The 25,417-nt window shown below is 37.3% G+C and overlaps 1 protein-coding gene across 3 annotated transcripts in view; it reads right to left on the minus strand.

Annotated features, from left to right (window-relative positions):
• Positions 1–8,308: 8,308 nt before the first annotated feature.
• MRPL22 (mitochondrial ribosomal protein L22) overlaps positions 8,309–25,417 on the minus strand; it is a 37,650-nt gene continuing 20,541 nt past the window's right edge. For all 3 annotated transcript variants that reach the window (XM_077895755.1, XM_077895754.1, XM_077895756.1), the window contains 4 exons: positions 21,617–21,682; positions 20,731–20,808; positions 15,788–15,857; positions 8,309–8,603 (listed from right to left, as the gene is read on the minus strand). In XM_077895755.1, coding sequence (XP_077751881.1) covers positions 8,392–8,603; positions 15,788–15,857; positions 20,731–20,808; positions 21,617–21,682 — 426 coding nt within the window. In that variant the 3' untranslated portion in view covers positions 8,309–8,391. The remainder of the gene's footprint in view (positions 8,604–15,787; positions 15,858–20,730; positions 20,809–21,616; positions 21,683–25,417) is intronic.

A 25,417-nucleotide genomic window follows, 5' to 3' on the forward strand; every position in this document is an offset into this window, starting at 1 on the left:
GGGTTATTTGCACAAATTATAACTGAGAACGTTCCTAATCTGAGGAAGGAAATAAGCATTCAAGTCCAAAAGGCACAGAGAACTTCCCTTAAAATCATCAAAAACAGGTCAATACCAAAACATATCACAGTGAAACTTGCAAAATACAAAGGTAAAGAAAGAATTCTGAAAGCAACTAGAGAAAGAAAGTCCTTAACCTACAAGGGTAGATACACAATGCTGGCAGCAGACCTGTCCACAGAGACCTAGCAGGCCAGAAAGAAGTGGCATGATATATTCAATGTGCTAAATGGTGAAAATATGCAGCCAAGGACATTCTATTTGGCAAGGCTGTCACTCAGAAAAGAAGGCAAGATAAAGAGTTTCTAAGACAAGCAAAAACTAAAGGACTTTGTGAACACTAAATCAGCTCTGCAAGAAATACTATAGGGGACCCTTTGAGCAGGAAAAAAGAGACCAAAGCAACAAAGACTAGAAAAGAACAGAGACAATCTACAGGAACAGTGACTTTACAGGTAATATAATGGCACTAAATTCATATCTATCAACAATTACTCTGAATGTAAATGGACTAAATGCTCCAATCAAAAAACATAGGTATCAGAATGGATTAAAAAAACAAGACTCAATGATAGACTGCTTACAAGAAGACTCATCTTAGACACAGAGACACCTCCAGATTGAAAATGAGGGGGTGGAGAACAATTTATCATGCTAATGGACATCTAAAGAAAGCTGGAGTAACCATCCTTATGTCAGACAAACTAGATTTTAAACAAAAGACTGTAATAAGAGACAAAGAAGGATATTATATCATAAAAAAGGGTCTAGGGGCAGCCCGGGTGGCTCAGTGGTTTAGCGCCACCTTCAGCCCAGGGCCTGATCCTGAAGACCAAGGATCAAGTCCCACATCGGGCTTTCCTGCATGGAGCCTGCTTCTCCCTCTGCCTGTGTCTCTGCCTCTCTTTCTTTCTCTGTATCTCTCATGAATAATAAATAAAATCTTTTTTAAAAAAAAATAAAGGGTCTAACTGAAAAGATCTAAAAAGTGTAAATATTTATGCCCCTGACTTAGAAGCAGCCAAATATATAAATCCATTAAAAACAAACTTAAAGAAACTAACTGATAAAAATACAATAAAAGCAAGGGACTTTAACAACCCACTCATAGCAATGGAGAGATCATCTAAGCAGAAGATCAATAAGGAAACAACAGCTTTAAATGGCTCACTGGACAGATGGACTTAGCAGATATACTTAGAGCATTTCATCCTAAAGCAACAGAATACATATTCTTTTCAAGTTCACATCACCAACATTCTCTAGAATAGATCACATACTGGGTCATAAATCAGGCCTCAACCAATGCAAAAAGACTGAGATCATACCATGCATATTTTTAGACCACAATGCTATGAAACCTGAAGTCAATCACAAGAAAAAATTTGGAAGGACCACACTCATTCTTTGGTAGGATGTTTTTTAACCTCTAGGTGTTTGTGGTCCTTCCAAATTTACGTGGAAGCAAATGAAAATGAAAATGAAAATGCAACAGTCCAAAACCTTTGGGATGCCGCAAAAGTGGTTCTAAGAGGGAAGTATATAGTAATACAGGCCTTCATCAAGAAAAAAGAAAAGTCTCAAATATACAACCTAAACTTACACCTAAAGGAGCTGGAAAAATAACAGCAAATGAAACCTCAATCCAGTAGAACGGAAATAGTAAAGATTAGAGGAAAAATCAATGATATAGAAATTTAAAAAAAATAGAACAGATCAACAAAACTAGGAACTGGTTCTTTGAAAGAATTAATAAGACTGATAAACCCCTAGCCAGACTTATCAAAAAGAAAAGAGAAAGGACCCAGATAAACAAAATTATAGATGAAAGAAGAGCGATCACAACCAAGACTGCAGAAATACAAACAATTATAAGAGAACAGTATGAGCAACTGTATGCCAATAAATTAAGCAATCTGGAAGATATAGATAAATTTCTAGAAACATATACACTTAAACTGAAACAGGAAAAAATAGAAAATCTGAAGAGATCCATAACCAGCAAAGAAATTGAATCATTAATCAAAAATCTCCCAACAAACAAGAGTCCAGGGCCAGATAGCTTCCCAGGGGAATTCTATCAAATATTTAAAGAAGAAGTTATACCTATTCCTCTGAAACTGTTCCAAAAAATAGAAATGGATGGAAAACTTCCAAACTCATTCTATGAGGCCAGCAATACCCTGATCCCAAAATCAGACAAAGACCCCATCAAATACAATTGAATATTACTCAGCCATTAGAAATGCCAAATACCCACCATTTGCTTCAACATGGATGGAACTGGAAGGTATTATGCTGAGTGAAGTGAGTCAATTGGAGAAGGACAAACATTATATGTTCTCATTCATTTGGGGAATATAAATAATAGTGAAAGGTAATAGAAGGGAAGGGAGAAGAAATGGGTAGGAAATATCAGAAAGGGAGACAGAACTTAAAGACTCTTAACTCTGGGAAATGAACTAGAGGTGGTGGAAGGGGAGGAGGGAGGGCGGTGGGGGGTGAATGGGTGATGGGCAATGAGGGGGGCACTTGACGGATGAGCACTGGGTGTTATTCTGTATGTTGGCAAATTGAACACCAATAAAAAATAAATTTATTATTTAAAAAGGTAAAATAAAATAAAATTTCTTTTAAGTATCATGGAAAAAAAAAAAAGACCCCATCAAAAAGGAGAATTACAGATGAATATGCCCAATGAACATGGATGCAAAAATTCTCAGCAACATACTAGCTAATGGCATCCAACAGTACATTAAAAGGATTACTCACCATGATCCAGTGGGATTTATTCCTAGGCTTCAGGGGTGGTTGAACATCCACATATCAATCAGTGTGATACACCACATTAAAGAAGAAATGATAAGAACCACATGATCCTCTTGAAAGTTGCAGAAAAAGCATTTGATAAAATATAGCATCCTTTCTTGATTGAAAAAAAAAACCCTCAAAAAAGTAGGGATAGAAGGAACATACCTCAACATCATAAAGGCCTATACAAAAGACCCACAGCTAATATCATCCTCAATAGGGAAAAACTGACAGCTTTTCCCCCAAGGTCAGGAATATGACAGGGAGGTACACACTTACCACTGTTGTTCAGCATAATGCTAAAAGTCCTAGCCTCACCAATCAGACAAGAAGAAGAAATAAAAGGAATCCAGACCAGCAAGAAAGAAGTCAAACTTATACTCTTCCTAGATGGCATGATATTCTATGTAGAAAACCCAAAAGACTCCACCAAAAAATTGCCAGAACTGATACATGAATTCAGCAAAGTTGCAGGATATAAAATCAATGCACAGAAGTCTGTTGTATTTCTATACACCAATAATAAAGAAGCAGAAAGATAAATCAAGGAATTGATCCCATTTATAATTGCCTCCAAATCCATAAGATCTCTAGGAATAAATCTAACCAAAGAAGGAAAAGATCTATCAAAATCCTAGAGAACACAGGCAGCAACCTCTTTGACCCTGGCCTCTGCAACTTACTAGACGCATCTCCAGAGGCAAGGGAAACAAAAGCAAAAATGAACTATTGGGACTTCATCAAGATAAAAATCTTCTCCGTGGCAAAGGAAACAGTCCACAAAACTAAAAGGCAACCTACAGAACGGGATAAGATATTTGATGACTTATCAGATAAAGAGCTAGTCCAAAACCTATAAAGAACTTATCAAACTCAACACCCAAAAAAACAAATAATCCAGTCAAGAAATGGGCAAAAGACATGAACAGACATTTCTCCAAAGAAGATATACAAATGGCCAAAAGTCGCATGGAAAAATGCTCCACATTACTCAGCATCAGGTAAATACAAATCAAAACCACAATGAGATACCACATTGCTCAAAATGGCTAAAATTAACTCAGAAAATAACAGATGTTGGCATAGATGCAAAGAAAAGGGGAACCTTGCACAGTTTGTAGGAATGCAAGGAAACTGGTACAGTCACTCTGGAAAACAGTGTGGAGGTTCCTCAAAAATTTAAAAATAGAACTACCCTATGACCCAGCAATTGCACTACTACATATTTACCCAAAAGACAGAAAAATAGTGATTCCAAGGGGTACATGCACCCCAATGTTTATAGGAGTAATGTCCACAATAGCCAAACTATGGACAGAACCCAGATGTCCACTGACAGATGAATGGATAAAGAAGATGAGATTTATACATACAACAAATATTACTCAACAATCAAAAGGAATGATATCTTGCCATTTGCAAACACGTGGATGGAACTAGAGTGTATTACGCTAAGTAAAAGAAGTCGGTCAAAGAAAGACAAGTATCATATGATTTCACTCATATGTGAAATTTAAGAAACAAAATAGATGAACATAGGGGAAGGGAAGGAAAAATAAAATAAGACAAAAACAGAGACGGAGATAACCTATAAGAGACTCTGAACTATAGGGAACAAACTGAGGGTTGCCGGAAGGGAGAGAATGGGGTGAATAGAGTAACTAGGTGATTGGCATAAAAGAGGGCATGTGATGTAATGAACACTGTTACATTCCAATGATGAATCATTAAATATTCCCACTGAAGCTAATAATATACTATACGTTAACTAACTTGATTTTAAATAAAATCTAAAAAAAAAAAAACAAATTTTACTTGATGTGCACAAGTGATTCACCTACAGATATTTCTTCTCTTCCATCCAATGTATTTGCAATTCCATTAACAGATATTTCTGATGTTACATATATAACAGAATTCACAATAGGCTGGTTTGACTTAAAAATAAGAAACCTCTTATAGAGACCTAACTCCAGACAGTTATATCAGAGACAGAGACATACAAAAAGAAGCCCAATCCAGAAGTGTTAATAACGTCACCTATGCAACTTTCTCCTGCTTTGGAATGTGTCTGGAAGCTCATCTACTCCAAAAAAAAATTTCCTATTTTAAACCTATATATGTTACTGAGCTAGTCTTAATCAATTAAAATCATTATTACAACCTCTGTATTAAAATTGAAAGAATAAAGTTTACGATTTTTAATTGCTTACAGGAAAAACTCACCCATTTTGTTTTATAATGTTTGCAGTACAATTCACATGCCTTTCCCCTTGAGTTTAGCTGGAGCCTTATAAGGTTTGGTAGATTTGAGTCAGCTCCAAAGACAGTATATTCTCCATCCACATCCCACATCCATCTTAACTTGTGGAAGGATGAAATGGTCCTCATGTTCATACTGTTAAAAATAGAACCCAAGTTGGCATTCTAACACAATTCTTTCTGTATAATGTTTGTTGTTTTTACTCTTTCCCCTCACTGTATCTCTTTAAGGACATAAACTTCCCGTTTTTCAGGGCACCTTGAATGTCTGCCTACATAGCCTCATCCCTCCACCTCCCTAACAGTCAGCATGGTAAACCCTTGCAATCACTGACTTAACAGTCAGTCTTTTCCCATCAGTGTGAGCTCCATAGGGCAGGGCTGTTTCCTCTTCCACTGCTTAATTCCTCAGCACCAGGCAGATAATGGCTGCTCAACAAATTATTAAAAAAAAATCCAAAAGCTAATCACTTTTTAAAAATCTATCATGCTGTAAGTCAGGATGATGGTTACCTTGGGGGAAGGAAGGAGGGTAGTGACTGGGAGGGGGCAGGAAGGGGACTTCAGGACTGCTATCATGTGCTATCCACTGGGTTACTTGAGCATGTTCACCAGCGGATCATTTATTGGGCTATACACTAGTAATTAGTGCACTTTCTGAATATGCTACACTTCAGCAAAAAAAAAAAAAAAAAGTTTAAGTCTATCATTATCTGATGAAGAAGGAAATGACAAGCATTCAGAAATTGCCATTAAAAATAATTAACAGGGGTGCCTGGCTGTCTCAGTTGTAGAGCATGCAACTCTTGGATCTCGGAGTCATGAGTTCAAGCCACACATTGGACACAGAGCCTACTTCAAAAATAATAATTAACAGATAATTGTTTCTGAACATGTAAAGTGAAACTTTAAGAACCAAAATGTTCATTTATGTCAGAAAATGCACTCAACCATGGAAACTAATCAGATGTATATACTGCACCAGCACAATGGGGAAGATTCACTGAGATGATGTACATAGAGTGCTTAAGACAGTGCTAGATACACAGAGCTGTACATTCACTATTACACATTTTAACACATCAGAAGCATTTCCAGATGAAAGCTTCACCTTAGATCACAGCAAATTTCCTTCATTAGAATCCAAGGTCTGTTTAGCCCTTAACTCTTTGAAAATAGTTATGGAGTCCACGTCACCACTTGGCTTGCATCATGCCTGAGGAATTCAGAACTCCTGGGCTAAGAATCACGGAACATCTGCACTGAGAGAGCACAAAGACCCTCTAGTCCAGTGATTCTCCAGTATGCACATCACTGGTGCATTTGTTCAAGTGTTCACCTCAGATTCAGATTCACTTAGTGTGAGAGTACCACCCAGGAATTTGCATTTTTTAACCAACTCTTCAAGTGATTCGGAAGGTGGTCTAAAAGAAACAATGAACCTCTTGTTTTATAGATGAACAAAATAGAGGCCAGGGAAGGAAGGGACCTGCTCATAGTCTTCTTACTGGTTAGTGAGTATTCAAGGACTAGAATGAAGATTTTACCACTCCAAATAATACTATTTCCATGAATCCATGCCACAGTACCTTAGGACCCAGAATGAATCTGTCCTAAGCCTTAGTGGTTTATTCCACTGAGCCCTTTGTCTTCTCAACCACGCCACAGGTTAACTGGAGAAGCACAAAAACCCACCTGTATATTCATTAGGTAGACAGAACCAGGTACTTTAGAAACCTACTTTAAATCATTGCTCCAGGGCAGCCCAAGTGGCTCAGCAGTTTACTGCTGCCTTCAGCCCAGGGTGTGATCCTGGAGACCCAGAATTGAGTCCCATGGCGGGCCCCTGCATGGAGCCTGCTTGTGTCTCTGCCTCTCTCTCTCTCTCCTGTGTATTCTCATGAATAAATAAAATCTTTAAAAAAAAAAAATCATCACTCCAATATTTTTATACTCTGTGTAACACTGAAATAGTTATTTGAATTCTGTGTGCTTTAGTTTCTTCCTTTATAAAGTGACAAAATAATACCTTTGGTTTGCAGGATACTATGAAGAGTTATGAAAAATACTAGCACAGAGCTCGGCAAATAATGAGGTTCCAGTAAATAGTAGCAATCATTAATGCCATCTTAAAACATGGCACTATAACCACATTCTTCAGACTAGAGGAGTATTCTCAAGTGCGGTTCCATACAAACAAAATCATCCAGAAGTCCTTGTTGTTGTTTTTTTTAAATATAGACTTCTGAAACTCACCCTCACAAGACCCCGTGAATCAGAGTCATGTGGGAGAGACCCAGAAGACTGGAATAATAAGCAAGTACCCCACGGTCCTCCTCTGTATACCAAAGTTTGAGTAGCATTGGACTAGGGGTGTGGACCAAGGGCTTCTTGTAAGTGAAAACACTTGTATCAATGACAGCCAGGTAGTGCTGAACACTCCAACTTAATACTAACAATTTTCTGTTAATAAGAGGTAAATGAGTGCCACCTACTGCCTTATTTTAGAATGCAATGCTCAGACTGGTTCAATTCTTCTCTAGGTAATTGAATTTACTCTGAAAAATGAATCAATCCTCAACAAGATAACCAAGCAATAGAAAGCATTGTTGGAAGGAGACATGAAAACAGTCTTTATTTAACTAGAAGAAAACTTTCTCAGAGGGTTCTTGGAGTTCTAGATTAATGTATCTAATAAACTTCTGTAATTTCAAGTCACTGCTAAAGCAGTAAAGGAAAATATAATAATGTCTTGCCCACCGGCCTATGCCAACAGTGAAAGTAGAAACAGAACTACAGAATGCCCTAAAATACATGTAGCTATGCTCTCCTCCACCACCTCCTCCCCAGTCCCGAGAAGATCAAGTAAAACAAGAACTTATTCTGCATAAGAATAAGTGTTATTCTGTATAACTTATTCTGTATTTCTTATTCTGTAACATTCTACTCAAGTCCAGTATCAAAACTGCCACCTGCTTTTGGAAAGTTAACATTCCCTTCCAAAGGTATTCAAAAAAGCCTTCTGAATTGTAGTGTTACTGTTTAAAGCTGATTTCCCCTTCCAAGTTGCAAATGCACAAATATACCCAGAGGCTCAAAAAAGATGGGCAAAGCCTTATACATATTCATATAAAACAAGCAATTATACTTCATATTGCAATAACTCAATGACAAGTCATAAAAAGCATTTATCTTTAATCTGTTTGTTTTTAAGAAATAAATGGCAAAATATATACACTGTAGAGTCTGAATCCCCCATCACAGAGTGTGAATAATGGTCCGGTTGCGGAGCTCCTGAATATACTCTTTGGCATGGGTGACTGCTGTCTTCCGTGCCTCAGGTGGAGGCGGGGGGCCTTCCACCAACTTCACAAAGTAATGGCAATAAACCTTCTCCATGATCCCAAAGCGTCCTCTGCCATGGTATCGGATGCGTTTCAGGTACTGGCCTCGCCCTGAAGTCGATTCAGCTAGACAGGGAAGACAAAGAGAGTTACAGGAAATGATTACATCCACAAGACTATAGCTCAATCACCTGGGCAATTTTTGTCCTTTCCTTAACTGGATTCTAAGGCCACATGAGTTCATTTGGTGGTGTGAGGAGATTTGTCTCAAAATAGGTATCTCTTGAGTACTTATTAAGGACCTCTATCCTAGGTGTTGGATAAGAGTGAACAAGACTAGCAAGGGCCCTGCCTTCATGCAGCATTCTAGAGAAAGAAAATAAACATGATCATTCCAGTTAGTGACAAGTACAGTGAATAAAAACAGTGATGTGATAGGGATCCCTGGGTGGCGCAGCGGTTTAGCGCCTGTCTTTGGCCCAGGGCGCGATCCTGGAGACCCGGGATCGAATCCGTCGGGCTCCCGGTGCATGGAGCCTGCTTCTCCCTCTGCCTGTGTCTCTGCCTCTCTCTCTCTCTCTGTGACTATCATAAATAAATTTAAAAAATAAATAAATAAATAAATAAAAAAACAGTGATGTGATAGAGACTGATGGGGTGCTGGGGGCAACTTCAGACTGGACGGTGTCAAGAGGCATCATTGAGGAAGAGATATTTGATCCAAGACCAGAATGAATCATCTATGCAAATATCTAGGGGCACGGTACTCCAAGGAGAGGTAAAAGCAAGTGCAAAGACCCAATGGTGGGAATGTGCTTGGCTTGTTTTATTTTTTATTTAAATTCAACTTAACATATACTGTTATCACTGGTTTCAGAGGTAGAATTTAGTGATTCATCAGTTGCATATAACACCCAGTGCTCATTACATCACATGCCCTCCTTAATGCCCATCCCCTAGTTACCCCATCTCCTACTAACCTCCCCTCCAATGACCCTCAGCTTGCTCTCTAGAGTTAAGAGTCTCTTATGGACTGTTACCCTCCCTGTTTTCATCTTATTTTTCCTTCTCTTCCCCTATGTTCATCTGTTTTGTTTCTTAAATTACACATGAGTGAAATCATATGGGATTAGTCTTTCTCTGATTTGTTTTGTTTAGCATGATACACTCTAGTTCCATTATGTCATTGCAAATAGTAAGATTTCAATTTTTTGATGGCTGATTAATATGTGTAATGTGTGTATGTGTGTGTGTGTACACCACATCTTCTTTATCCATTTATCTATCAATGGACATCTGGGCTTTTTCTATATTTTGGCTATTGTGGACATTGCTTCTATAAACAATGGGGTACATGTGCCCCTTCGGACCATTACATTCGTAACTTTGGGGTAAACACCTAGTAGTGCAATTCTTAGGTCATAGGGCAGTTCTATTTTCAACTTTTCAACCTCCATACTGCTTTCCAGAGTGGCTGCACCACCTTACATTCCCATGAAGAGTGTAAGAGGGTTCCCCTTTCTCTGCATCCTCACCATCTGTTGTTTCCTGACTTGTTAATTTTAGCCGTTCTGATCAGTGTGCTGGCTTGTTTTAGAAACAGAAAAAAGATCAGCCTGCTGAAGCACAGTAAACAAGGCAAAAAGTAGTACAAACAGGGAAGGAGACCAGTGGTGAAGGCACCGTTACTGAGAGTCCTGAAGGCCGAAGTAAAGAATTTTCATTTCATTCTAACTGTGGTGAGAAGCCCCTGGAACCAAAGATTCCTAAATGCTGGTCCTCTGGTACATCAGACTAACCCACGGAACATATTTTAAATGCAGATGCCAAGACTCCATCTCTGGAGATTCTAATTTACTATATTGGGGTGGGTCTTGGAAATTACATTCTGAACCAACACCAATCCCCCTCCCCCAGTAATTCTGTTTTGTGGTCAATTTTAGGAACTCCCACATCACAAGAGCTCCCTCTTCTCCCCTCCCTAATTTTTTGCACGTCAATGTCTGACTTTGTAAATTTAAAGAAATTTTTCAAATACTAGTTAAGAAGAAATCTTTTCACCAGTTTTTACCCACAGTAAATCAGAGGAGTAACCACTTTCTACTATTTTCTGAATTTTAGTCAGTTACTCCTTGAGTTAATTTAATAAGCCCTTTAAAAAGCCAAAACCTTGGGACACCTGGGTAGCTCAGTGGTTGAGTGCCTCCATTCAGCCCAGCACGTGATCCTGGAGTCCTGGGATTGAGTCCCACATCGGGCTCCCTACACAGAGCCTGCTTCTCTCTCTGCCTATGTCTCTGCCTCTCTCTTTCATGAATGAATAAAATCTTTTTAAAATTTAATTTAATTTAATTTAAATAAATAAATAAAAAGCCAAAACCTATGGGTGGGGGATGGGATAACTGGTTGATGGGAAATGAGGAGGGCAATTGATGGGATGAGCACTGGGTGTTTGTTATACTATATGTTGGCAAATTGAATTTAAATTTTTAAAAAATGTAAAAAAATAAATACATTTTTTTTAAAAGCCAAAACCTACAGAAGACATATCAAATTAATCCACTTCAATACTCACCCTTCTTACTGCATTCTTACTGTGACGTAACTTTATAAATATAAGGACTGCATCAAAGTATACCGCGGACAACCCTCTAACTACAGTCCTCTCATGAAATGAGTTTCAGCATAAACATCCTAGCTTGGCCAGAGAGAAAGTGAAGGATGAAAGTGATTAAGAAAACTGCCTAGGGCCTCCGGGAGATAAGGAAAGAACTACTGTCCTTATACCAACTTCATCATTGGGCACTAAAGAAATGTGTTTAAGATTTCCAAAGAGAAAGCCAAATTACACAAATCACTTTAGAATGAAGTACCACTAATTCCTCTAGATCCATCTGTCAGGAGGAAACCTACAAATAAACACAATGACACTAGGAAAAGTGGAGAAATCTTCTAAAAGGCATTTTACAAACACAGTGGCTGCTTCTATCCAAAACTGCAACTCTATTCCACTTGAGCACCCATTTCCAAATACTTTGAGGAAAAGGAACACTACTCCAGTGAAAACAGTATCTGAATTAGCTAACTATGCCGTACTACATAACCTATCCAAGCACAATGATCTGCCTCTCAGGGTCAATGTTAACTACCATTTTCCATCTCCCCCAAACACGTAAGAGCAAATGTCAATATCTGCCAAATGCTAGTCATGATTTCATCCTAAAGCCATAAAATACCATCTGCCTATCTTGTGGCACATAATACCACATTTTTTATGTCAAAACAAAAACATTAATTATTCTGAAACACCAGAATTCTTTAATACACTGTAATGGGAATATGCAACATAGCCACTATGAGGTTTGAATGAAATCAGGACTTAGAGGATTATAGATTCCAAACTGGTTTCTGGTCTCTCCTCCTCAGTCTCTCACACTAATTCTGTATGTTAGGGATTTTAACTGCTTTTGTATAGAATCATCTGTTCTAATTGAAATACGAGTAGGGAGAGATCCAAAACTGTCCCATTCATTCACTCACAAACTATATCTGAGTTCCTGTGAGGTGCCAGGCTCCATCCTGGGCTCCAAGGCTGCAGCAGTGACCCAGATATCAAGGAGCTCTTCTGTTTGCCCTATGCCTCACCCTTGGAGACCCCACAGCACAATCTCAAAACCATTGCTTTATAGTTAATAGTCTTAAAACACTGCCTTAATAACATAAATCTCTTACCCCAAAACTTCCTGTGGTTCCTCTTCAATATGAAAACCAAATTCCACAGCCCGTCCTGTTCAGCCCTCTGGATCTAGGCCCAATCCACCCTTTCAGTTTTATCTGCTCAAGGTCAACTCTCTGCTTCCTTCAACTATTTCACTCACTGGACCACACAATCACTGCTCATTCCAACCTATGTGCCCTAGCTCATGTGGTTACTCCACTCTGAAAACCTTTCTTCCTGGACACTCTTTTGGATACCCAGACACCTATCTTCAAAAGCCAAATTGTTCTAGAAAAATTACATGACTTTTCTAACCAATACTAACATCCTCTTCTCTATTCCTATTTACACATATTACTCTTTTTGGTCCCAAACTATATACTATCTTGTATAAGTGTTCACGTTTAACCTGTAAAAGTCATTTCCTCAACCAATTAGGTCTTTTGTATTGCCCCCAAAGTTTACGTTCAACAAGGAACAGAAATGATTTTGAAATACAACCTCTACTAATTAATATCATTTTCTTCCAATATAGCTACCTGGTAAATTTGCTCAAATTCTAAAATAAGTTTCAAAGTTTTCCAAGTACATACAGTATTAATAATGTATATGGTTTGTTCCCACTCAGAAAAAAACAATTTATGTATATTTCTAAAGGACTACTGCTGTCAAAGAACAAAACTATGTGTGCTAAATGTTTTACATTGCTTTAATAAGATATACCATCCCTAACTACGTGGGCAGTATGCACATGGAAGGTACTCAAATACTTTCTGAATCAAAGAAAAAACATTAAGATATCTCAAAAATGAGAACAGTGTAAAGTATGCCCAAGATGGTGCTCATCTAAAGATGATACCCAACAGGTATGAAGAATATTAAAAATATTGTCAATATTTCCTATTACTGGTATTTAGGGAAATGTGAATCCTGATATTTTAAAATTGGAAACCCTCTTCTCTCTTCATCACTCTTAGCCCAGAAGACTGATTTACAAAGTCAGTCAATCACATTCTCTAAAGTGAATCACTTTAGATGCCATGAATCACTAAGCAGTGACATTTTATTAGTCCATGTCCACTTGTTAAGGTCTATTCACAGTGCCATTAGTCATCATTATAAGTTTGAAAAGGAAATGAATTTTCAAAATCTGTGGTCATGCAACACCAGGTATTAGCTTTAGACTGATGACAGGCATTTGAAGGAATTACCTTATAATGAGAACATATGCTACCAAAAAAAGTACTTCCCTTGAAATGCCCATACTTATGTAAGAGACTGAGGAGCCACTGCTGGGCCAAAATTGTAGCCAACATGTGACTAGTCTTTCAAAACTCTAAAAGACATTAATCTATGGAATGAAATGTCTAGTCTAGGTCTTTTCCATGAATACAAGGAGGAAAAGGAGTTTCTCATATTTTATAGGTAAGAATCACTGGGATATTTATTAAACAGCTCCCCAGGCCTCTCCCTTGAGGTTTCAGATCCAGTGGGTCTGTGGTGGGTTCTGGGAATCTGTATTTTTAATAATCTCAAATGATTATCAGGAAACTTTGGTTTTGTTTTTTGTTTTTTTTAAGATTTTATTTATTTATTCATGAGAAACACAGAGAGAGGCAGACACACAGGCAGAGAGAGAAGCAGGCTCCATGCAGGGAGCCTGATGTGGGACTCGATCCCGGGACCCCAGGATCAGGCCCTGGGCAGAAAATAGACGCTCAACCACTGAGCCATCCAGGCACCCCATATCAGGGAACTTTGGCAAATACAGGGATAAATGTCTGACATGTGATGGTAAGATACTTCATCTTCCTGAGGGTATTCATCTTTTTTTTACTCTTCATAAAAGAATTTGGCAGCAAAATATTTAGCAAATGAGCTTTTATAATCATAAGACAAATCCAAACTTATTAGCCCTACTCAAGAAAAGAGATTTTTACACAGAACTGGATGAAAAAAGGGTGCAGGTGCAGTAGAGATTTTTCAGCAGAAATGTGCATAAGGATTGGTTAATTTTATTTTTGCTCAATGGCAACATTGGACTTTGCTCCTTCATTTGGGAAGACAGGATAAAGCTCCTCACCCGTTCTCACTTTACTAAAATTACTGAAAAGGATTTAAAGACAAATTCTATTTCATTTGTATCTGAATTCCATTACAAAGTTTTGTCTGTCAGCTAAGAAAATCCTATTCTTATGAAAATGAATAAAATTAATTAAATTGGATTTGATATTCAGTCTTAAAAAAAGGAAAGGTCACCAAGAGGTTTAAAGCAAATGGTCTTGTTCTTCATCTACTTTATCTCTTCCAATGATTCTGGGCCCTCCCAGCATTATTTATTCATACTTCTCTCAGAAGAAAAAGCTTATGAGTAACTACTATGGCCCTGCATCTTCTGAGATACCATTTTGATTTCTCTCTGCATCTATGCATGTATCAGAATATAATCAGTTATACAAGATTCAGCTTTAAAATAAGATATTTCAATTGAAAATCATAACTCATTTGAATTTCAGGAGTAGGTGTGGCTGCCAGCATCAATTCCAGGTGAGCTGAGGTAGGATTTTAACTTAACCAAAATAAGTATCTCCAGTTAGGACTGAAGTGATATGATAAAGTAGAATTTGGATGATTTGTTTTTACTCTAATTGTTGAAAAATCATAATGCACAACTGATTTCTCCCATAATGATTTGGCCTCTTCTCTATTTGGAAAGCAGCAGTCCCCTGTATCATGAGTTTAAAAGATCTTCAGTTCTTCTCATACATAGGTTTGGCAGATTGAGAAAATTTTGCTTCGACATCAACATCTTTGTTTGATTACAAAACTGCTGAGGTTAGGAGTAATTGCTGCTGAAGTGAAAGGAAAACAGTAACTCCACCTACCGTTCCACTTGACTGTGGTGTTGGGAGGGGGTAAGGGAGGTTTGTAATAAGCGTTGATCTCTTTCTAGAAAAAAAAAATCCTTTACATTTATACGGAGCATCATGCTTCCCAAAGCATTTTCACTTACATTAATTTAATTTGATATAGAACAAGCATAGAAAACCTGAGATAATGCTTCAGAATGTAATAACAAAGGGAAACAAACACATCTGGGTCATCTGCGTCTTGGCTTTTACCACTCAACAGATTTTCCATTCTGGTAATTGGAAGGTTAAATTCGGACACCTTTATGGATTAGGCACCTGGCTTGGCACATTATAAATAGATTTTTTTTAAAGTCAACATGTGATTCTTCATTTACCTCCTTCATTTTAAAAAAATCAGTTCTGTTCCCTCTTAGTTTTATTGTGATTAAAGGACTACTCCAAGTACCATCATTTTGGTATCCATTATTAAATAATTATTAGCAATAGGTTCCATGATCTCACTTGCATTACAGAACAGGTAACAATAAAGCAGTGAGGTTATTACCATTTATAACAGATTAACATTAGCATGCTGAAGGCAGAAGAATAAGCTATTATCAGCAATTTTCACTGGCAAACCCAGTCTTAAGTAGTTAGATATCAAAGACTATTGTTAGATAATGAACTTGGCATCACTATTGGAAGACATTTTCCAATGCTAAGAATATTAAATATCTTACCTATATATAAATTGGATCTGAATTCCACATTGTGGTCTCTCACTGCCATATCTTGTGCTTCTAAGAGAATCTTAAACAAAGAAAAGACAGGCATTGATATGGCTGACCCTGAGCTAAAACAGAATGAAATATCTCATTTCTTGTTATCACTACAACAGCTAATCACATGCCTCTGTTTTATAGTTAATTTTTAAAAGAGAACATTAAATGATAACAGTACTGAGGGGAAGGGATGCACTGAGCTTTCTTCCCTCAGACAAGAACTGCAAATGCAGGCAACATGGCTCATCCTGCTAACTGTACAATGGGATATATGAGCTGTAAAAGAGGAAACAACAGGGCAGCCTGGGTGGCTCAGCGGTTTAGTGCCGCCTTCAGCCCAGGGCGTGATCCTGGAGACCCGGGATTGAGTCCCACGTCGGGTTCCCTGAATGGAGCCTGCTTCTCCCTCTGCCTGCGTCTCTGCCTCTCTCTCTCCTCTCTGTGTATGCTCATGAATAAATAAATAAAATCTAAAAAAAAAAAATAAAAAGAGGAAACAACACTAATAGTAACAGTACCCTTGATGATGAACATTATGTCTTTGAGTCAGAGACTCATTAAAAAGTTCAAGAGGCTTAAGAGCTAAATCTTACTGAAAAATTCTTAAACTCTGGATCCAAAATAACCATTAAACATCAAACAAGTAGAGAAAATCATACTTGAAAATTTGAATAATTATTAAATCTATTCTCTGTAGATATTTTGAATTAAGGTAACCTGCTCCAGAACACATTTTTAAAAACAGCACAATTGTCAAAATAACAGAAACCATGGAGAGCCTGGGTGTCTCAGCTGGGTAGGCATAAACTCTCAATTTCAGCTCAGGTATTGATCCCAGAGTCATGAGATCAAGCCCCACATCAGGCTCCGTGCTCAGCAGAGTCTGCTTGGGATTCTCTCTCCCTCTTTCTATCTCTGCCCCCTTCCCTTGCTTGCTCATGCACACACTCTCTCTCAAATAAATAAAATCTTTTAAGAAAAAGAAAAAAAAAAAAACAGATCTTTCATTCATTTAAAGATAAAGAATACAATACAAAGTTGAGTACACAAAAGATACTTAGTAACTGCATTCTGAACTAAATTAAATATAGGCATTACAATGGAACCTCTTCAAGCCTGAACCCATCAATCTCAACTAGTGAACTACTAAACTAAAAATATCTGGCTTTAAGGGAGAATTAACTGAAATGTAGAAAATACTACTGATATCCCCAGATGTCCTCAACCCAGCTTTTTGAAAAGGACATCATGTATCCACATCAAGGAAGATAGGAAGTGTAGGGACATGGTTTAGGGGAGAAATGGATTTCAGGTACTGCACAGGAAAGGGAACCATGGTTGTAAATAAGAGTGAGAGAGGAGCACATGGAGGAATGAACAAGAATGTTTCCCCATAACCACTGGCTTGGAAAACAAGAGGGGCTGAATTTCGTGACTTCTTACAAGCCGTGGGGGGCTTAAAGCCTGGAGTTTTAATGGTCAGCAGGCATGGCATGATAGGGATAGACCCCACGGGGGAACTGCACTACTCTTGGAGAGAAGGCAGGCAAACATCCCAGGGGCAGGCATCATGGAAATAGTGATTGGAAGAGCACCTAGGACCTCCAGTGGGAAGATCATTCGCTCTTCTCCGAGCACTTCCTTGAGAAGCAGTGTTCATAGAGACCTCTGGAAACAAAGGAGATGGCTGGCACCATTTCCTTCCCTACCCCTCAGCATGAACTCAGAGACACCTGAGGGTTTGAAACAGCTCAGCACTAGCACTGGCTGCCTAATTTGCTTCCATCAAGCCCCAATCTGCTGTGCTCTGGTGGGACTGCCCCTCTCAGTCAAGCTTGCCTCAGACCCACCCTGGCAGGCCCTTCCCCCAGAAGACCAGCACAAACCCCTGCCCATACCATGTCTCCTGACCAGAGAGTTTTGCAGGGCCTTAGTTCCAGCAGAGGTGGTAACAGGTCTCATTTCACAAGCAGACCAGAGCATATCTAATTAGAACTTGCCACATTCAAGCAAGGGATGAAATATGGCCCACAAAAGAAAAGGAGAGGCTCTGCAGGTGACTCAAAGGACAGAACAGCCAGAACGCAACAGCAGAGTACACAAACCACACAGACACTTCCTGAAGTACTAGGCCCTGGGCACTACATGGTCTCTTCTTTATAAGGCCAATACTTTCAGGAACAGGAGACATAACTGGCTTTTCTAACACAGAAGAAGGCAGAGACTTACATAGAATGCCAAGATGGAGGAATTTATTCCAAATAAAAGACCAAGATAAGGCCATGGATAGAGATCTAAACAAAGCAGATATAAGTAACATGCCTGATGAAGAATTTAAAGCAATGATTATAAGACACTCACTGCACCTCAGAAAAGAATGGAACACATCAGTGACAGCCTTAGCACAGAGATAGAAGAATTAAAAAAAAAAAAATCAGAGATGAAGATACAATAAAAGAGATTGGAAATAGGCCTGATCCAATCAACAGCATGCTGGAAGAAGAAAAGGAACAAATTAGTGACCTAGAAGACAAAATAATGAAAAATAATGAACCTGAACAAAAGAGAGAAAGAGTAATTATGGAACACAAGAATTGAGTTAGGGAACTCAGTGACTCCATCAAACATAACAACATTCGTGTTATAGGAGTCCAAGAAGAGAGAGAAGAGGGGGAAGAAAATTTATTTCCAGAAACAATAGCAGAAAACTTCCCTAATCTGGGGAAGGAAACAGACATCTAGACCCAGGAAGCACTGAGAACTCCCATCAAAATCAACAAAAGCAGGTCAACACCAACACATATTATATTTAAATTTGGAAAATATAGTGAAAAGTAAAAAATTTCAAAAGCAGCAAGACAAAAAAGTCCTTTACTTACAAGGAAAAACCCATAAGGCTAGCTGAGATTTCTCAACAGAAACTTGGCAAGTCAGAAGGGAATGACATGGTATGTTTATTGTGCTGCATAAGAAAAATCTGTAGCCAAGAATACCTATCCAGCAAGGCTATAATTCAAAATAGGAGAGGTAGAGTTTTGCAGACAAACAAAAACTAAAGGAATTCATGACCACTAAACCAGCCCTGCAGGAAATATTAAAGGGAACTCTTTGAGCACAAAGGAGAGATCAGAAGTGACAAAGACAAGAAAGGATCAGAGAAAATCTCCAGAAACAACAAAACAAGTAGTAAAATTACAATAAATATATATCTATCAATAATTACTTTAAAAAATAATTACAAAACAACACCCATCTACATGCTGCCTATATGAGACCCATTTTAGTCCTAAAGATATCTGCAGTTGAAAGTGAGAGGTGGAAAAACATTCATCACACAAATGAATCTCAAAAGAAAGCCATAGTAACAATACTTTTATCAGGCAAACTGGACTTTAAAACAAAGACTGTTAAAAAAAAAAGACGAGGGTATTATATAATCATTAAGGGGATAAGAAGCTATAACAATAAGAAGCTATAACAATTGTAATTATTTATGCACCCAACATGGGAGTACCCATATATACAAAACAATTAATAACTAACATAAAGGAACTAAAGGATAATATTACAGTAACAATAGGGGACTTTAAATCCCTCTTAACAATAGACAGATCATTTAAACTGAAAATCAACAAGGGAACAATGGCCTTGAATGACACACTAGAACAGATGGATTTAACAGACATATTCAGAACACTACATCTTAAAGCACAGAATATATATTGTTTTCAAATACACATGGAATATTCTCCAGAATAGATCATATATTATGTCACAAAACATATCTCAACAAACACAATAAAACTGAAATCCCACCATGCACCTTTTCTAAAGACTATAACCACAAGAAAAAAATTTGGAAACACCACAAATACAGGGAGGCTAAACAACATGGCTCCTAAACAGTGAATAGGTCAACCAGGAAATCAAAGAAGAAATTTTTAAAAACAGGAAAAGAAATGAAAACACAACAGTCCAAAACCTTTGGGATGCAGCAAAAGCAGTCCTAAGAGGGAAGTACATAGCAATATAGGCCTACCTCAAGGAAGAAAAAACTCAATAAACAATTTAATCTTATACCTAAAGGAGCTAGAAAAAGAACAAACAAAGCCTAGAGCCAACAGAAGGAAGTAAATAAGATTAGAGCAGAAATAAATGATATACAAACTTTAAAAACAATAGAACCGATCAAAGAAACCAGGAGCTGGCTCTCTGAAAAAATTAATAAAATTGATATACCTAAAAAAAAACAAAACAAAACAAAACAAAAAAAAACATACCATGTGCCTAGAATTAAGTCAGCTTGAGTACCAATTAGCATATTTGTATGTAGTGACTTAGCTACATTCAGAGCTAGAAGGGTCTTTAGAAATCATTTAATCCAATTCCATCCAGTTTACAAATAAGAAAAATGGTACCAGACAGGTTAAGTGTTTTACCCATCATCACAATAGAAACTGTCACAGAAAAGATTAGATTCTAAGTCTCCTGAATCCCGGGTAAGTGCTCTTTCCAACTCGATTAGTTATAAAATCATAAGCTCTCAATTGTGGAATTAACCAAAAAAACAGCAGTCACCAAAAACAAACAAAAAAAAAACAAATCAATCTTCTAAAAAAATCATATCAAGTCCCAAATCATTAAAACAAAGATTTATCACTTCATAGACAAATAGTAAAAAAAATGAATAAATGTCTGGTGCCAATAAAAGCATCTCCAGAGAAAAAATATACTTAAGACTATAACATTCCTAAGGTATAAGGAGGACATTAATAAAACTGAATGCCTTAAATCTGTACTATATGAACTATGTACTTACAGCAGGGAACTCAGGATTTAGGCTGAGCTTACTAACACCAGCAAAACAGCTATGCACTCCCTCCCTACAAATCTTAGTTTACCTCTTTAATTATTTGGGCCCCCTTTTTGTCACTGAATTCCAACTGAGCCAAAGCCTGGTCAATGGACATTCCTCGTATCTAGAATTAAAGGGTAACAGATAAGAGAAGATAAATTAGTTTACAAAGTCAATGTTCCCTTTTCAGTGAAAAGCAAAAGCCTTACATAATACAAATAACTTCTAAAAATAGCTAACTAGTTATATGTCAATTACATCTCAATAAAACTGGGGGAGGGGCTCTGACTTAAAAATAGCTAACGTAGGCAGAGAAGAAAAGTTTGAGAACAGATGCAACCCTTTTTAAGTCAAAATCAAACTTAAATGTTTTAACCATAAAACTGAGAACCGAGATTATAAATGTTTTAGTAATATTGAGAGCAGACATGAGAGAACACAGGGTGGCGAGCATCACACTAGGTATGAAAGACCATCTTTTTTGCAGGATAAGTGTATTATATGTTTATATCTGGGGCTTTGTCTTCTCTCATAGATAAATTTCATTCTCCTGGGGAAAATCTTAAAAAGCAATGGTTTTGAAATTTGAATCAACTTTATTTTTTTGAATCAATTTTTAAGATAAATAAGCTTGTTTCCTACATTCTCTCAGAGTACAGATTCCTGATGCTTTTGTTCTTAATATCCATGTATCCAATGTGATTTAGTTCCTCAGAAAAAAGGTAAAAATTAAGCAGAATCACTCATTTCTGAGCAAATCATTCGTGTATTACCTAACAACTGTCTGAAACTGTAATTATATTCCTCACTTTCTGGAAAAATCAGGGTGATTTTTTTCAATTTTTCAAATTGCAGAGGAAAATTCAAATTGTGGGGGAAATTTCAAATACTTCTTTTCCTAAGTATTATATGGTAATGTCATTTTAGCTTACCAATTTTGCCAAATACCACATCTTGTCTTTGCTGTATTTTATTTGCCTTCGACAATGGTAGATTTCCTTACAAATAGGGAAAAGGAAAAACAAGTTAGCAAATTGATCAAAATAATAACATACACTGTTAATAAAGCTTTAACTTTTTATGCCTAATGAAAATGTTGCCACAAGAAATAATGACATTATTAAGAATTTGGAGATTTTTTTCTCTACATACACTAAGTTGTATTTTTCCAGTCTCACTATGTTAAAAAGATCATTAAGACAGTAACAGAAACTACGAATGGCCACATCGTGCCAATATTTGTAACATTTCTATCCAAAGGAATAGTAAAAGATCTAAATGAAAACATTTAGCTGGCTAAAGAAACAAAAGAAAAGGTACAATAAGAAAAAAAAGTTTCCTGTTATTGGAGAGAATAAGAGAATAGGGTGAAATGGGACAAAATAACAGATTTCACAGGATATTCTAAGTGTCTGGTCAAGAGCAAGAGCAAAGGTCCTAGACTCAGACTGCCTGGGTCTGAATTCTAGTTCTACTCTCTACAAGCTACAGAACCCAAGCTCTTTTACCTCTCTGCCCAAGCTTCCTCTTTTTTTAAATGAAGATAATAGTACCAGCCTCATAAAAATATAGTAAGAATTAAAGAAAATAATCTATGCAAAGAAAGCATTTTGCAGTGCCTAGTACCTGGTAAGATCTTAGTAAATATCAGTTTTTATTATCTTCTCTTTAGAGTAGTAAATATATCCCATTTAAATGTTTAATCAATCATCCATTACATAATTTACAGTTCACAAAGTACTTTCTAAACCCATTATTTCATTTGACCTAACTCTATGAGTTGGGAGAAAAAACACTTTACAATCCTTTTACAGGGGTGCCTGGATGGCTCAGGTGGTAAAGCATCATACTCTTGGTTTTGGCTCTGATCATGATCTCAGGATCATGGGATTGAGCCCTGAATTGAGCTCCCTTCTCAGTGTGGAGTCTGCTTGAGATTCTCTCTCTCTCCCTGCTCTCCCCTCCGACTCACTCACTCTCTTTCTCTCAAATAAATAAAATTTTTTAAAAGAATAATCCTTTCCCTGGTAAAAACCAGGAAAAAAAAATCAGACAAATCAAGTGACTTAGCCAAGATTGCAAAGCTTGTGAGAGACAAAGCTGGAAGTCAAAGTGCCATACAGAGAAGTATATGAAGTGCCTAACACAATGTCTGGTAAGTGTATCTTTAAAGTTCCCCTATGACTGTAAAACCCAACTTCTTTCCACTACTACACCATATTGCTCCTTTAAAATAATTAGAAAACATTTGTCAAGGCAAACAATAGCAAGGGAGACTTCAGAACTTGCTAACATTCTGACTTCTGCTGGAAATTTTCAAATGCCTGAGAAACAGCAGAGTTTTCCCAAGGGGCCATCTTTTAATATGTAGCAGATTTCATTTCAGTTCCAATAGAAGCTGACAGACTGAAAACTGTAGCAATAGCCTAATTACATTTTCAGCAATGAAGTGTCCAGGGGAGCACTGGAGAGGAAAGAAGAACTGTCATGACTGATAATATTCATCTGTGAAAATTAATACACTCAATAAAATCTTTTGTGTAAGAAACCCTTCAATTCTTGGTTTCTCATAGTGGGCTATCTCCAAACCTGAATTGTATATGATTATCTTCAAATTTTGTAACAAAGATATTGTACTCCTGGCAAGAGCATGGGGAAAAAAGGAATCAAGTATTTAACAAAAAAGAAAAGTTATTCAATCATTTTCTTTTAAAACAAAAAGCTCAACATTTCCTTTAGGCAGGTGCAATGTCTAAAGGCATTTTCTAAACACAAGCCAGACAAACCTATCATTGCAAATAGATAAAGTGGCAAAGAGAGATCAGAAGGCTCAGTTAAATGTCACTATTAACCAACCTATACAGTAAATTAGATAAAGTTAGGATCTAATGTGCAAGATAGTTATTCAAATGAAATGAAAGCCTAAGTTGCAAAATGTCTAAACCACTAACTTCCAAAGAAACTAATTTATTTTGCATATAACTAAACAGTAAAAAAAAATTGTCTGGGATCCCTGGATGGCTCAGTGGTTTAGCACTTGCCTTTGGCCCAGGGCGTGATCCTGGGGTCCCAGGATCGATTCCAGCATCAGGCTCCCTGCCTTGAGCCTGCTTCTCCCTCTGCCTGTGTCCCTGCCACTCTCTCTGTGTCTTTCATGAATAAATAAATAAAATCGTTAAAAAAAAAAAAATTATGACCAAATGGGGCACATGGGTGGCTCTCAAGCATCCAACTCTTGATTTTGACTCAAGTCATTATCTCAGGGTCATCGAAATTGAGTCCTGCATTGGGCTCTGTGCTGGGCATAGAGCCTGCTTGAGATTCTCTCTCTCCTTTTCTCTCTGCCCCTCTCCCCTAATTTTCCTCCCCATCCATGCACACTCTCACTCAAAAAAAAAAAAAAAAAAAAAAAAAAAGAAGTGTTGCCTAATAAAAGTCCAAACTAGAGCTTTCCAGGATGCACACAATGATTTCTAAGTATGACTTATCAGTATGTCAATTAATCCATAAATTAAAAACATCCTCTTATAGAAATGGGTGTTCAAATAGTTTTAATATAGTCTCACTATATTTTTAGTTTATTTAATATAGCTTTCTTCACAGATAGTGCAAAAGTAAACTCAAGACCAAATTAACAAGGCCTATTATGTAGAAAACCATTTAATTTTTTTCTGGCTCATTTTCTTTACCCTGATGTAGCCATAAGTAAGATAAAGTCTACAGGAGTATACGCTATTTGGAAATTGATGTTAGCTAAATTAGAAAAAGTCTTAAAAATAATAGGAATGGCCTAAATGTGCCTAAATTGGTGACATGCATTTTAATTTATTGCTATAGGATTTATTCACTACTGATCCACTACTATTTAACTTCATATTTCAGGGACGCCTGGGTGGCTCAGCGGTTGAGCACCTGCCCCTGGCTCAGGGCATGATCCATGGTCTCAGGATAGAGTTCCACATAGGGCTCCCTGCATGGAGCCTGCTTCTCTTTCTGCCTACATCTCTGCCTTTCTCTGTGTCTTTCATGAATAAATAAATAAAATCTTAAAAAAAAAAAACTTCATATTTCAATGCTGAATATCAGAATGAGAACAGTAAATATTATTTGACTCCCTTTTATTTTTTTTCTAAGATTTTATTTATCCGTTTATTTGAGAGAGAGACAGAGTGCACAAGAGAGAGAGCGAGTATGAGGCTGGGGAGGTAGGAGGAACAGAGGAAGAGAGACTGTTAGCTGACACAAGGCTTGATCTCACGTCCCTGAGATCATGACCTGAGCCAAAACCAAGAGTTGGACGCCTGACTGAGCCACCCAGGTGTCCCTATCTGACCTCCTTTTAAATTAGGGATAAAACTAGTTTTTAAAATGTTTGCAGTTAGCAGATTGGCAAGTACAAGGTCACACTGCTGCACATAATGACAGTATAAGAACTATGTGGCTAGGTATGCAAACTACTCCATTATTAAGCTAGGTATTTAATGAAGGACATTAATATTTCACTCATAACAGGTACAAACGCACCACTGTCAATTTACTAAACACTATTTAGAGTCGGAAAATGTTATTTTCTAAAAGTCATAATTTGTTCCCAAGAGGATTACTCAAACAAAATCTGTGATCTACTTGTTAACTACTTGAATTTTGCCATTTGGGATATATCTTAAAGTGCATTTAGTTTAATGCCAAAAAGACTAGTACCATGAAATACAAATTTTTTCTTTTAGATTCTG

The sequence above is a fragment of the Canis aureus genome, chromosome 4 (assembly GCF_053574225.1).
Source record: "Canis aureus isolate CA01 chromosome 4, VMU_Caureus_v.1.0, whole genome shotgun sequence".
NCBI lineage: Eukaryota > Metazoa > Chordata > Mammalia > Carnivora > Canidae > Canis > Canis aureus.